This window comes from Hylobates moloch, unplaced genomic scaffold (assembly GCF_009828535.3).
Source record: "Hylobates moloch isolate HMO894 unplaced genomic scaffold, HMol_V3 SCAFFOLD_8, whole genome shotgun sequence".
Lineage (NCBI taxonomy): Eukaryota > Metazoa > Chordata > Mammalia > Primates > Hylobatidae > Hylobates > Hylobates moloch.
Window position 1 is genome coordinate 611683 of NW_026652283.1, and position 15340 is coordinate 627022.

Sequence of the window (15340 nt, forward strand, 5' to 3'; positions counted from 1 at the left end):
AAAGTTAAGCTTCTGTCACATGAAAAACTTTTTAAAATTAAAAGTCATAACTATTCCAAATTTATACCCTAAACCAAATAACACACCTATTAAGTACAATCATGATCCCAGTTTTCTAAAATAAAACAAAATGCCTTTATATACAAAGGGGAAAAATGGAAGGCGAAACACTACATGGTTAGCAGTTGTAGGTTGTGGGTTTCTGGCTGATGCCTGGTTCCACCATCTGTGTGACCCTTGTGCAAGTCAGTTCCCCTTTCTGTGCCTCAGTTTCCCCATGTGTAGCATGAAAATGGTAATGGTGCCTTCCTGACAGGGTTGCTATGAGCACTACCTGGGTTAATGCATGTAAAGTACTTATAAGAGTGTGCGGCACTCAATAAATCTTAGTGTTGCTATTATACGTTTTCTTACAGACGGGCTTTTGAGATTTCCACTGTTTACCCAGGATACTAAGGGTTGTACTAAGAACACGGTGACACAGGAGAACGTAGTCTGACATGGACAGACTTAAAGATTACAAGGAACAAACAAGTGAAAATAGGTCAGACAAATCAAAGAATAAAGGCAGCACATATTATTCATGTTACATAAAACCAAGGAGCTGTTCCTTGTATATGATGAATTGAAGAAGTCTCGAGACATTGTGCCTTGAGGCAAAGTAGGGCCAAGTGAAATTTCCCCTTCTCTTGCCATTGGCCAAGAACATTTCATGGAGGAGATAGAATCTTAGAAGCTGAAGAAGAGGTGAATGTATTAGTGGGAGTTGCCATTAACAATGAACACCAAGAAGTATCGCAGGAGGCTCCGCCTCTGCAGTACAGCCAACTCCACATTGAAGGTGTGGAGGGTCTGGGGCATTGTTGCTTTTGGGGAATGCTGGGCTATTAAAGGCCAGAGGGGCCAGAGGCCTTTGCCTTGTTGAAGCCCTGTAGTATAATGCCGGACCCTTCTGGTTTAAAGGAACATTTATTATCACTAGTAGGATTTCTCTTGGTAGCCCTGGGCTAATTCGTGTAGGTAGGAGGCCCCATGTGGAGAAAGCTTGGTCTCCCGTATAGAAACACGAGCATCTGCAGATATGCTTCCTGTAAGGAAATGAGCTTGTTAACGGGTGGGAAAGGGAAGAACCGCTCACACACACAATCGTGTATAATGTGTGTGTATGCGTGTGTGTCTGTGTATAGATACGTACAGACAGCACTTTGCCAACACCCTGCTTCTGGTATGCGGAAGGATGTTTCCATACCTGGCTGCTTCACAGGTGTTTTCACTGACATCCCCCGGGGCACCGAGGGGGTAAGTGCGGATCTACCTTTAGCAGGTAGCTGTGTCCACAGCTCCATTCCGCCTCCACCCTCCTCCTTGCCCTTCCTCTGCCCAGAGGGAGGAAACTGGCAGTGGATTCCAGAGAGGACTGGAGAGGGTTGCCCGAGCTTGCCCATCTTACCAGACAGGGTTATGGCTAAGGTGTGAGTGCTGTGGACCTGGCCACAGGCCACTTTCGAAGGAGCTCACCCATGACTCAGCTTGGGCTGTGAGAAATGAGGAGAAAGAGGGAGACATTTAAAACGTGGTCATCAATTCAATCTAATTAGAGTCATTTGAGGTCCACCTAATAGACAGCAAACTGTTAATAGCAATTATCTTTGGCTGATAGAATTAAGGGAAATTTTAAATCCTGTTTAATATTATTTTCTACAATATTTTAATTTTAACTTTTTTTTTGAGGCAGGGTCTTTCTTTGTCACCCAGGCTGCAGTTCAGTGGCACAATCACGGCTCACTGCAGCCCGACTTCCGGGCTCTAGCAATCCTCCCACCTCAGCTTCCCAAGTACCTGGGACCACAGATGTGCACCACCACACCCGGCTAGTTTTCATATTTTTGGTAAAGACAGGGTTTCACCATGTTGGCCAGGCTGGTCTCAAACTCCTGGGCTCAAGTGATCCACCTGCCTCGGCCTCCCAAAGTGCTGGGATTACAGGCGTGAGCCACCGCGCCCAGCCTACGATGCTTGTATTTTTGTTACAAGGATGTATTTCTTGTACCAGCCAAAAAAGAGAGAAATATTGAAATAAATAAAGCACAAATTTAGAAAGTATTCCAGGCCAGGCGCAGTGGCTCATGCCTGTAATCCCAGCACTTTGGGAGGCCGAGGCGGGTGGATCACCTGAGGTCAGGAGTTCGAGACCAGCTTGGCCAACATGGAGAAACCCCGTCTTCACTAAAAATACCAAAAAACTAGCCAGGTGTGGTGGCGCATGCCTGTAATCCCAGCTACTCGGGGGGCTGAGGCAGGAGAATTTCTTGAACCCGGGAGGCGGAGGTTGCAGTGAGCCGAGATTGCGCCATCGCACTACAGCTTGGGGGATAAGAGCGAGACTTCGTCTCAAAAAAAAGCATTCCTCCCCCCGCCCCAGTTAATTTGTCAGTGGATAAGAAATGAGAAAAACAAAGATAAATCTTAGACATTTGGGGGGGTCATAGCCCCCAAGAAAAGGGTGAGTGTCCCAGCTACAGCACAAGCCATCACGCGTTGAGCAGCAGAGCTGCGTAAGACTTCACCACATGATTTCTGCAACATCCTACGAGGGGGTATTATCTCCCCATCTACTGGTGAGAAAACAACACAGAGAGGCTAAGAGACTTATCAGGATGCCACGCATATTTGTGGCTTTATTGGGATTTGAACCCTGACTTGCCTCAGTAGAATTGGGGGATTGGGACCACTCAGTCCCAGCAAGTCTGGAAGTGTGGAGGCCCTTCCAGCCCCACGACTGCGCTTGGCCTACTGCCTCTCCTCCTCAGCTTGGTCAGACCTGCACCCCAGCGTGCCCGGGGGGCTCGTATTCCTCCCTGAGATGCCGCCGCCGATTCACCATAGTGCTAGTGTTGCCATCGCCCATCTCTGGGCACAGGAGCAGCCGTGCACTCAGGATACCTCTGATGCCAAGGTTTGCACAGCTCTGGCCCAGCCCCCCTCCTTCTGTCCAGCTGCCAGGGCCCCGATACTCAGCCCTCCCCTGCCTGGTTTCTGAGTCTGAGGAATGTGCCCAGAAGCAAATTGGCGTTGAGATTCGCATTTCCGAACGCCTGAGCCACCGGGGGGTCTTGGCTACCTCCAAGCTTCAATTCCTCGGGGCTGAATTTCTCAGTGATCTTGGGAGGTCCTTGCAGCTGGGTCCTTCTGGGAGACATGCAATGAAGGTGGTCAAGGCTATGAGGGGAAAAGGTGGTCAAGATAACGAGGGAGATGGAGCTAGAGGCTTTACAAAATGGGTGGGGGCCAGGTGCGGTGGCTTAGGCCTGTAATCCTAGCACTCTGGGAGGCCGAGGCGGGCAGAATGCCTGAGTTCAGAGTTCGAGACCAGCCTGGGCAACATGGTGAAACCCCATCTCTAACTAAAATACAAAAAAAGTTAGCTGGGCATGGATGTGATGCACACCTGTAGTCCCAGCTACTCAGGAGGCTGAGGCGGGAAAATCACTTGAACCTGGGAGGCGAAGGTTGCAGTGAGCTGAGATGGTGCCACTGCACCCCAGCCTGGGCAACAGAGGGAGACTCCACCTCAAAAAACAAATAAATAATAAAATAAAGTTAAATTAAATTAAAAAGTGTGGAGTGGAGAAACAGTTTGAAATTAGACGGATGGCAAGGCGGGTGGCAGAATTTTTTTTGGTGTGTGTGTGTGTGTGTGTGTGTGTGTGTGTGTGTGTGTGTGTGTGTTTTGAGACAGTCTCCCTCTGCTGCCCAGGCTGGAGTGCATGGCGTGATCATAGCTCACTGCAATGTTGACCTCCCAAGCTCAGGCAATCCTCCCGCCTCGGCCTCCCAAAGTGCTGGGATTACAAGCATGAGCCACCGTGCCTGGCCCAGAATTGTAAGTTTATTTTTTTCTATTTGTTAGGGTTGTTCTAGTATTTACGTAATTAAAAAAAATCAATCTTGAGTTTTCAAAGGGTGAAAACAAGATACGTAGAAATCTATCTGAACTCTCAATAGTTAAAACACTCCCAATTCCTTTGGTAGGGAGATCTCTGACCTTTGAAAATAGGTCCACCTGACCAGAAGACTTACTATTTAGCTCTCTCCTCCCTATGATTTGCTCTCTCCTGCGTTTACAGAACCTGGCGGAGGAGGCAGCACATTGTGAATGCTCCGAATTTGTGGAATAAATGCATGAACTGAGTGTGCATCCTCATTTAGAATGCATGTGACTAGGTAGGTGCTTTTTGTATTATTTACTATGAATTTAAAAATATATCTTTTTAAAAATTAACTTTAAAAAAATAAAACAGGCCGGGAGCGGTGGCTCACGCCTGTAATCCCAGCACTTTGGGAGACCGAGGCGGGCGGATCACGAGGTCAGGAGATCGAGACCATCCTGGTTAACCTGGTGAAACCCTGTTTCTACTAAAAATACAAAAAATTAGCCGGGCTTGGTGGCGGGCGCCTGTAGTCCCAGCTATGCGGGAGGCTGAGGCAGGAGAATGGCGTGAACCTGGGAGGCGGAGCTTGCAGTAAGCTGAGATCGCGCCACTGCACTCCAGCTTGGGCGACAGAGCGAAGACTCCGTCTCAAAATAAATAAATAAAGTTAAAAAAATAAAAAATAAAACAAATAGCCAGGTGCGGTGGCTCATGCCTGTAATCCCAGCACTTTGGGAGGCCGAGGTGGGCAGATCACTTGAGGCCAGGAATTCATTCTAGACCAGCCTGGCCAACATGGCGAAATCCCATCTCTACTAAAAATACAAAAAAATTATCTGGGTGTGGTGGCAGGTGCCTGTAATCCCAGCTACTCGGGAGGGTGAGGCAGGAGAATCACTTGAACCTGGGAGGCGGAGGTTGCAGTGAGCCAAGATCAGCCTGAGCGATAGAGTGCGACTCTGTGTCAAAATAAATAAATAAAATAAAATAAAATAAAATGATTTCCATGGGAATAAGAGAGTAGAGTCTGACCCAGTTTATTTATCTGCCTGACTTGATAAACACCATTTTAAGGTACTGACATCCCCAAATGAAGCCAGTAGCAATCCCTTAATTAAATAACCATTCAATTAAGAACAGCTGTGTCACTTCAGATCCGATGTCCTGTGTGGTGATGACTGAGGAGCCCCATGCATAAGGTACGCTGGAGACTTCCACACTCGGTGGGGATGACACTGGACAACTGCAGACTGAGCCATCAATCACACGCCACACAATTCACCTATTTAAAGTGTACGGTTCAGTGGCTTTTAGTATTTACAGAGTTGTGCAAACATCATCACAATCGATTCCAGAACATTTTCATCATCCCCAAAAGGAACCCAGTGCCCATCCCTTCCTTATCCCCAGCCCCGGCCTAGGCAACCACTAATCTACTTTCTGTCTGTATCGATTTTAGATAGTTCCTATCAGTGGGATCACATACTCTGTGGTCCTTTGTGATGTTCATTTAGCATAATGTTTTCTTTTTTTTTGAGACGGAGTCTCGCTGTCGCCCAGGCTGGAGTGCAGTGGCGCGATCTCAGCTCACTGCAGGCTCCGCCCCCGGGGTTCACGCCATTCTCCTGCCTCAGCCTCCCGAGTAGCTGGGACTATAGGCACCCACCACCTCGCCCGGCTAATTTTTTGAATTTTTAGTAGAGATGGGGTTTCACCGTGTTAGCCAGGATGGTCTCGATCTCCTGACCTCATGATCCGCCCGCCTCGGCCTCCCAAAGTGCTGGGATTACAGGCCTGAGCCACTGTGCCTGGCCAGCATAATGTTTTCAAAGTTCATTCATGCTGTAGCATGTTTCAGTCCTTCGTTTCTTTTTATCATTGAATAGATATTTCACTGGATATACATTTTGCTTATACATTCCTCAGCTGATAGGAATTTGAGTTGTTTCCACCTTTTCACTATTATAAATAATGCTGCTAAGCACACTGGTTCATTGTGTGAATGTATATACCTAGGAGTGGAGTTAATTGCTGGGTCATACAGTACCTCTGTGATTAGCTTTTTGAGGAACTGCCAGACTGTTTTCCAAAGTGACTGCACCCTTTTGCATTCCGGCTGGTAATGTAGGAGTTTCCAGTTTCTCCACGTCCTTACCAAGACTTGTTATTATCTGCTTTTTTAAAATAACAGTCTCCTAATGAGTGTAAAGTGCTGTCTCATTGTGGGTTTTCTTTTGCTTTATTTTTTGAGACAGGGTCTCACTCTGTTGCCCAGGCTGGAGTGCAGTGGTGCAGTCATGGCTCACTGAGGCCTGGACCTCCTGGGCTCAAGTGATCCTCCCACCTCAGCCTCTTGACTAGTTAGAGCTACAGGCACATGGGCCACCATGCCCAGCTAATTTTTAATTTTTTTTGTAGCGATGAGATCTCACTATGTTGCCCAGGCTGGTCTTGAACTGGGCTCAAGCAATCCTTCTGCTTCCACCTCCCAAAGTGCTAGGATTTCAGGCATGAGCCACCACACTGGGCCTGTTTGCGGTTTTGAGTTTATATTTTCTTGCTGACTAATGATGTTAAACATCTTTCGATGTGCTTATTAGCCATTTGTATATTTTCTTTGGAAAAATGTTTATTCAGCTCATTTGCCCTAAAATTTGATTATTTGTCTTTTTATTATAAAGTTGTAAGAGTGCTTTATATATTCTGTATACAAGTCCCTTATAAGATATATGATTTGTAAATATTTCTCCCATTATCTGGATTCTCTTCACTTCTTTGATGGTGCCATTTGAAACACAACATTTTTTAATATTCATGAATCCCAGTGCATTTTTCCTTTGTTACTGTGCTTTTGGTGTCATATCTAAGAAGGCTTTCCTGCATCACGGTTTACTTATATTTTGTTCTAAGAATTTTAGATTTTAGCTTTTACATTTAAGTCTATGATCCATTTTAATTAATTTTTGCACATGGTATGAGGTAAGAGTCCAACTTTATTCTTTTCCATGTGGACATCCAGTTGTCCCAGCACCATTTGTTGAAAAGACTATTCTTTTTTTTTTTTTTGAGACAGAGTCTCACTCTGTCACCCAGGCTGGAGTGCAGTGGTACAATCTTGGCTCACTGCAACTTCTGCCTCCCAGGTTCAAGCGATCCTCCTGCCTCAACCCCCTGAGTAGCTGGGACTACAGGCACGCACCACCACACCTGGCTAATTTTTGTATTTTTAATAGAGACGGGGTTTTGCCATCTTGGCCAGTCTGGTTTCGAACTCCTGACCTCAAGTGATCTGCCCGCCTCAGCCTCCCAAAGTGCTGGGACTACAGGCATGAGTCACTGCACCTGGCCAAAAAGACCCTTCTTTCCCTCCACTGAATCGTCGTACGATTGATGTATATGTCTGTCCTTATGCCAGCATCACAGTATCTTGATTACTGTAGCTTTGTAGTAAGTTTTCCTGTTGGGACGCGTGAGTCCTCCAGTCTTCTTTTTCAAGATCATTTGAGCCATTCTGGGTTCCTTGAAATTCCGTACAGTTTTACGATCAGCTCTGCAAAGTCTGCTGGGGTTTTGATGGGAACTGCATTAAATCTGTAGACCAATTTGGGGAGTATTGCTATCTTAACAATAGTAAAGGGATTTTTTAAAGTATAAGCTGTGAGAACAAAATAGACTGGGAGAGGAAATAAGTAGAACAAGCAGTAGTAAATGAATGTCTTGGCCAAGCAATAGAGGCCACAGCCTGTCCAGGTGCGGTGATTCACGCCTGTAATCCCAGCACTTTGGGAGGCTGAGGTGGGCGGATCACTTGAGGTCAGGAGTTCGAGACCAGCTTGGCCAACATGGTGAAACCCAGCTCTACTAAAAATACAAAAATTAGCTGGGTGTGGTGGTGGGCACCTGTAATCCCAGCTACTCGGGAGGCTGAGGCACAAGAATTGTTTGAACCTGGGAGGCGGAGGTTGCAGTGAGCTGAGATGGTGCCATTGTTCTCCAGCCTGGGCGATAGAGCGAGACTCAGTCCCAGCAACAACAATAGCAAAAAAAGCCACAGCCTGATGCTTGCAGGAAGGAACCAACAGGATACGAGGAATCCAGGAAGGCACTGGATGTGGAGACACAGGTGCAAGGGAGGTAGGAACGAGGTATAGACCTGAGATAGAGGATGGGCTGAAAGTCTATTTACAGAGCAGTTCAACCCTCCCGATTCCTTCACCACCCCCTCAAAGCCTGTTGACAGATGCTCCCCAAGGCAGGTGACCAGAGGTTTGTGTTTACCAGAGCAGTGCTCTTGCGGTGTGGTCCAGGAACTGGTTTAGGTCCAAAAACTGTTACTAGCTCCAATAAGATAAGTACAGGAAGCAAGAATATGTGTTTAGGATTTTCACGGAAGTTTGACGTTGCTTCAGCACTCAGTGTGTGATCAGTGGGTTCTCCTGGCTGAAGGATACAGGCCAGTTTGGATCTCTAAACTCCCAGAGTGAGATGTGTGCCGTGTGAGGTGCGGCCTACTCACGCCCGGCAGGGCCACGTACATGTCCCTGACAGAATGGGAGTTTCAAAACTGCGCCTTCCCCATAGGTAGTCTGCAAAGTGCTGCTCTAGAGGCCGGCAGGCTCGGCTGTGCGTGATGGGGAGAGGGTTGAGGCAACTGCTGAAAATCTGCATTCAGAACACTGGGATACCCAGCTGTCCTCCCACTTTCATTCTCGAAAACTGGCAGCTAGGCTTATGCCCTCCCCCAACACCTATCCCCAGACAGAAGTCCAGACGATTCCTATCAGAAAAGACTACCTTGGGGCTGGGAATAGCACATGTGCCTGTAGTCCCAGCTATTTGGGAGGCTGAGGCTGGAGGATCGCTTGAGCCCAGGAGTTCGAAGCTGCAGTGAGCCATAATTGCACCACTGCGCTCCAGCCAGAGAGACAGAGCGAGACAAAAATAAAAAATAAAAAAGATGACATAACCTAGAGAGACGACATTAAGACACTGACATCTGGAGTCCACTCAGCAAAGAAGCTAACACCCACCCTACATTTCTGCAGTGAAGCTCCCCAGCAAACAAGCCCTACCCATGCACATAAAGCTTCACATAACCTTGAAGATGAGGGGTTTTGGGGTTTGTTTTTTGAATGGGTTCTATATTAATATGGTTCAGAACTCAAAAGATTCAAAAGGTACAATGAAAAGCTCTACTCTGTCCTTCACAACTTAGTTCTCCTTCCAGTAAGCTTTTTGGTGCCGCACTCTTTAATATACACAAAAAGCCTACATGAGAGGTGGAGACCAAAATAAAGAGATAAGAGAGGAGAGAGAGAGAGAATGTAGGGAGCAGAAGAAAAGTGCAAAAAAGGAAAAGAATAATAATATCTCCAGAGAAAAAAGAGAAGCTATTCCATCAATGAAAAAAGAATTGTCTTATTGTAGTTTATTTATTATTTTTAAAAATTATTAATAGAGACGTTGCCCAGGCTTGTCTAGAACTCCTGGCCTCAAGCCATCTGCCTGCCTCAGGCTCCCAAAGTGCTGGGATTACAGGCATGAGCCACCTTGCCCAGCCAATATTCTATTTCAAAAAGGAATATTTGGAGATCAAAGAAAAGAGAACTCTTGGAAACTAAAAATATGAAATTAAAAATATAAAAATTAAAAATTCAACTTAAGATAGAGAAACGTTTATAAAATCTCATAGAAAGTAAAACAAAAAGATAAAGAGATAAAAAATTGGATTCAAAAGACAAAATCAAAGGATCACCTCAGAAGATCCAACACCCTAACACTGAGAGTTCAAGATCGGTTGAACAAAGAAAAGAGAAAGGCAAAAATTGTTAAATAAACAATTCAGATTTTTTTTTCTAGAGCAGAAAGCATCAATTTTGGGGTCAAAAGGACTCACCAAGTGCCCCATATAATGAATGAGGAATAACTCACCCCAAGCCACATCATTGTCAACTTTTGGAACTGGAGGTCAGAAGGAATCTAACAACTTCCAGACATGAGCTCCAGAGGACAGAGGAGTGAAATGGCACTGGATGTCACAGCAGCCACACTGGAAGCTACAATTCTATACTCAACCCACTAGCAATTGCGGGAAGACGGTTTAGGTAAGTTAGTCCACAAAAATTGTCCTTCCTTTGCTCACTTTCTTAGGGAGTTACTGGAAGATGTGCGCCACCAAAATTAAGGACGAAGACGTGGAACCCACAGGACTGTGGGCCGAGTTGCTTTGGCACTAAGCAGAACAGAGGGGAAAGGAAGAAAGAGTGGAGCAAAGGAAGGGAGGGAGAGAGGACGACGCTTTGAATTGGGTGCATGGAGAAAGTAGTCAGGAGACCAAGAGGCTCCTCCTGGCATTTGAATCCCTGGCCCCAACTCTTCCGGAGGCCCAGCTGCAATCCTGTCCTTTGGCTTTGTGAGACACCAGATACCCTTGTAATAAATTCCACTTCTTGTTTAACTAGTTCACATTGCATTTCAGTCACTTGCAACCAAAAAATTTCTCCTGATATATTGCTACTCAAGATATTAGAACCTGGGAGCTTGCTGGAAATGCAGAACCTCAGGCCTCCCCCAGATCTACTCAACCAGAATCTGCATTTTAGCAGGATTCCCAGGTGACTTACAGCCACATCGGAGTCCGAGAAGCACTGTCCTGATATATCCACCCTGCAAGGTACGGTGGCGAGCATATTAGGGATAGTAGGTAAAATATTTGACTACATAGTAGGTACTCTGTAAGGGATGGTGATGATGATGATGACTGGAGTAGAAATACTTTGGAATTACAACCTCAGAAAGAGTTCCTGGGACCATGGGAAACGGTGGCTTTGCACCAAATTACAAACGCAAGTACACAACCAAAAAGACAGAAAGCACAATATCCCAAGAAACAGGTTCAGCTCTACTCCAGGAGCCTGTTGGGTTACTCAGCCCAGGTATTGACATAGGAAAGCCATTAAGAAAACCCTTCTCAGGCGTGGCCATTGGCTGTGAGTGAGTGATTGACAGTCAGATCCGGTAGGATGCTTGGCTGGGGGAATGCTGAGCTAATGCCACCTTTCTCAGCAGAGCAAGCATTCTGCCCCAGCACTCAGGAAGTAGGTCAGGAGGGATATCCTGTGTGAGCAGCTCCAAATTGCTTTTTCAGGCAGAAACCTGTGGCCCATAGGACTGGGGGTGGAAGGGGAATGGGGATGAGAGGAGGCTGGGGGCCTGCTACAGGGTGGAGGTAGGAAATCACATCCTCATTCTTGGCAGAAGCAAAGTTGCCTGTCACATAGTTTTCCTGGCTCCAGGCCTTTGGCCGTCAGCCACTGTCTTTGTGCTGGGAGTTCCGTTGCCTTTCCAATGCAAGCAAATTTGAATGGAAGCTGGGGCTTAAAGGGGAGTGTGCTTGTAGGATCTAGTGTCCCATCTGGGCCCTCGGTGGCTGTGGACGGATGGAGGATGAGTATCCACCCATCTGGGCCCTCGGTGGCTGTGGACGGATGGAGGATGAGTATCCAAGGTCTGGAGCCTCCCTAGGAGCTAGCGGTCACTGTTTTCGAATTATCCACCAATTACGTGGCACCGTACTCAACCTTTAAGAGTCTTTACCAAGCACAGCAGCCCTCCAAGAATTTATATGCTAGAGTCCCCAGTCCTTTAGACTATCTTTAGGAATCTTATCCCATTCAGCAACAACAAACTCTACCATCATCCAACGTCCATCCTTGTGAAGGTTGACCATAGTCATCAACTCTGCAACCACCACTACGGCAATAAAAGCCGAACGTTCCCCTTGAATAATAGCAAGCACTTAATACTGTGCTTATTACCTGCCTGGCACTTTTCTAAGTACATATTTTAATTCATCTAATTCTCACGACAACTTCATGAGGTCAAATACAATTGCAATCCTCATTTTACAGATGAGAAAGCTGAGACATAAATGAGACATTAAATGAGATTACACAACTAGCAAACGGCAGAACTGGGAGTCCAACCCAGGCAACCTGGCTCCAGATCTCCTGCCCTTTAGCCACTGGACCAGGCCGTGGCACAGGGGCAGCTTGGTGGACAAGGTGTCAGCAGCAGTCCTCCTGCCAGCTAATCCCATCTCAGCCCTCACTAGCCAGCTGGCTTCAGCTAAATATGAATAACTCAGCAATGTGGTGAGGTGCAAGAGCGGAGGTGTCAGAGGAAAAGATCTGGATTCTACGTCCTGATGCTGCCACCTGGAAAAGAAGGACACTGACGCCAACTGAATGCAGGGCACGTGTCAGGTCCCTGTTTCATCTTCCCAGCTAGCCTAGGTGACCTGAGGCAAGTCACTGTCCCTCTCTGGGTCTCTGTTTTCTAATATGGAAAGTGGACCAGCTACTTTCTGGGTTGTTGTTGTTTAATTCAATCTAGGCAACAGTCGCTCACAGAAGAATTAATGCACACACACAGCGCCACACTAGGTGCTGAACACACACACGGCGTCACGCTAGGTGCTGAAGGGGCTGCAAAGATGAGTAAAACGCAGAGCGGGCCTTCGCAAGGCTCACAGCCCAATTCTCTTTTCCATTTTGTAGTCCTTGTGAGCAGAGCAAGGCGTCATCATCCTTTTATTTAAAACAATAGGGAAAACACCGGGCGCGGTGGCTCACGCCTGTAATCCCAGCACTTTGGGAGGCCGAGGCGGGCAGATCATGAGGTCAGGAGATCAAGACCATCCTGGCTAACACGGTGAAACCCCGTCTCTACTAAAAATACAAAAAATTAGCCGGGCGAGGTGGCGGGCGCCTGTAGTCCCAGCTACTCAGGAGGCTGAGGCAGGAGAATGGCGTGAACCCGGGAGGCGGAGCTTGCAGTGAGCCGAGATCGCGCCACTACACTCCAGCCTGGGCAACAGAGTGGCAAGACCCTGTCTTAAAAAAAGAAAAAAAAGATGAAGGAGAGAAATAATGTTTGACCATGGAAGGTCACACATTTTAGTTGTAGCCAGAGCGTGATCCCAAGTTGACTCCAAGTCTGGGCCTCTTTCTGTTCCCAGCTGTCCTACTAGCCTACTTCATCTTGGCATCACTGGGGCCAAAAGCTACAAAGTCCATTTTGGGCCCTAACTTTTCAGAGTCATTTCCACTCTTCTGCCTTCCCCATCCTGACAAGTGCACGTGCACACACACGTTGCCGGACACCCAGCAGACACAGAATCAATGCTTTTGTGTGAGTGAAAATCAGCCCCTCTGGCAGCCGTCCTCACCTGCCCAGTCCCCAGCGCCCAGCACCCAGTGCTGAGCTGGTGAAGATACCGTGGGCAGAGGCACACTTACCATATACATCATGACTCAGATCCCATTTGCTGACTTGGAACTGAAGCCTCTTGCCCCACCAAGCAATTACTGGAGAACAGGAAGTCTCAACAGAAAACGAGGTCAGCCTGGTGGCTAAGAGGAAGAGGGTCAGCGAGCACAGCCTTCTGCCCCCGTGGGTCCTCACAGCAGCCAGCCCAGGGCCCTGCATGCAGCAGATGCCCACCACAGCTTCACTGGTGGGTTAGCTGCTCTGAGCGACTCTGTTCAGCCTAGCCGCAGGAGGGGGTTACCAGGCAGGGACTTAATATGTGGCTCTAGAGTCTGAGGGAGACAACTTCAACTCACCCTTGTTTAGCAGAACTGGGCTATTACAAGGACAACCACAGCACTGGAAATCAATTCTTTTTTTTTTTTTTTTTTTGAGACGGAGTTTCGCTCTTGTTGCCCAGGCTGGAGTGCAATGGTGCGATCTCAGCTCACTGCAACCTCCGCCCCCCAGGTTCCAGTGATTCTCCTGCCTCAGCCTCCCAAGTAGCTGGAATTACAGGCACCCACCACCATACCCAGCTAATTTTTTGTCTTTTTAGTAGAGACAGGGTTTCACCATGTTGGCCAGGCTGGTCTCAAACTCCCGACCTCAGTTGATCCACCTGCCTCGACCTCCCAAAATGCTGGGATTACAGGCATGAGCCACAGCACCTGGCCTGGACATCTATTCTTTAAAGAACTCTGTTACCAAATTCACTTCTGTAATCTGTCCCGAGAACTTCCTTTTCTGGGCCCTAAGTTACGATAGAGGAAGAGGCACATCGTCCCCAGGCCTGCCCGCCTTTCTTTCTTTCCCCTTTTTTTTTCTCTTTCTTTTTTTTCTTCTTTCTCTTCCTTTTTTTTTTTTTCTTTTTTTTTTCTTCCTTTTTCTTTTTCTTTCTTTCTTTCTTTTTCTTTCTTTCTTTCTCTTTCTTTCTTTCTCTCTCTCTCTCCCTTCCTTCCTTCCTTCTTCTCTTTCTTTCTCTTTCTTTCTTCTTCTCTCTCTCTCTCTTTCTTTCTTTCTCTTCCTTCCTTCCTTCCTTCTTCTATTTCTCTCTCTCTCTTTCTTTCTTTCTTTCTTTCTTTTTGTCTTGCTCTCTCACCCAGGCAGGAGTGCAGTGGCACGATCCTGGCTCATTACAACCTCCACCTCCTGGGTTCAAGCAATTCTCCTGCTTCAGCCTCCTGCGTAGCTCAGATTGCAAGGGCGCACCACCACACCCAGCTAATTTTTGTATTTTTAGTAGAGACAGGGTTTCACCATGTTGGCCAGGCTGGTCTCGAACTCCTGACCTCAAGTGATCTGCCTGCCTCAGCCTCCCAAAGTGCTGAGATTACAGGCATGAGCCACTGTGCCCGGCTCCCAGGCCTTTCTTGAAGTGGCATAAAAGTAAAAAAGGATTTTAGAAATCATTTAGTCTAAACTCCTCCCAGTCACACCTTTCCATGTAGATATTCTTCCCATGCCCACCATACCTCTTTCTTGGCAATAAATAACCTGCTCCCAAGGCTAGAAGTCAGAAGAGAGAAAAACTTCCATGAGTTTCCAGGAAGCGAGGCCATTATTACTTGTTGTAGGAGGTTGCCCCCAATATCTATTTGACCTTCTTGCAGGATGGTAGAATTTTTGACTGGATGCATGACCACTTAGCTAAAGTCAACATTTCCCAATCTGTCTTGCAGCAGCAAGGCTGTATGACCAAGGTCTGGCTAATGAGAACTTAGCAAGAAGAATTGTGGCCCTAAAAGGAAGGCATCTGTCTTCTCTATCCCCTCCTCCCTCTTTCCCAGGCTGGAATGTGGAGATTCTGGTGAGCATCTTCAATCATGTGTATAAGGTACATATCCCAGGAGCAGAGCAACAAGCTAGAAGGAGCCTGGGTCCCAAACACCATGGAGCTACTGTATTATCCCTGGACTGTCTGCACGCAGACTATTACACACAGGAGAGAAATAAACTTCCATTTTGGTCTAAGCTGTTATTATTTGGAGTCTTGCATCAGTGAAACCTGCATCCTAACACAACACTCTGTGGGGTGTCAGGGCAGTCGCAACCTCCCGTTCTCTGAGAAACCCCCAGTTCCACGCACCTAGGAGGTA

General features: G+C 47.0%; 1 protein-coding gene across 3 annotated transcripts in view; it reads right to left on the minus strand.

The window, feature by feature from the left end:
• NINJ2 (ninjurin 2) overlaps positions 1 to 15340 on the minus strand; it is a 94669-nt gene that overhangs the window by 30977 nt on the left and 48352 nt on the right. Inside the window, exon 1 of one of the 3 annotated variants that reach the window (XM_032159237.2) lies at positions 13232 to 13302. The exons of the other annotated variants lie outside the window; for them this stretch is intronic. Within the exon in view, the coding sequence (XP_032015128.1) occupies positions 13232 to 13243 (12 nt within the window). The 5' untranslated portion in view covers positions 13244 to 13302. Of the gene's footprint in view, positions 1 to 13231; positions 13303 to 15340 lie in introns of those variants that run through there. 3 annotated transcript variants of the gene reach the window in all.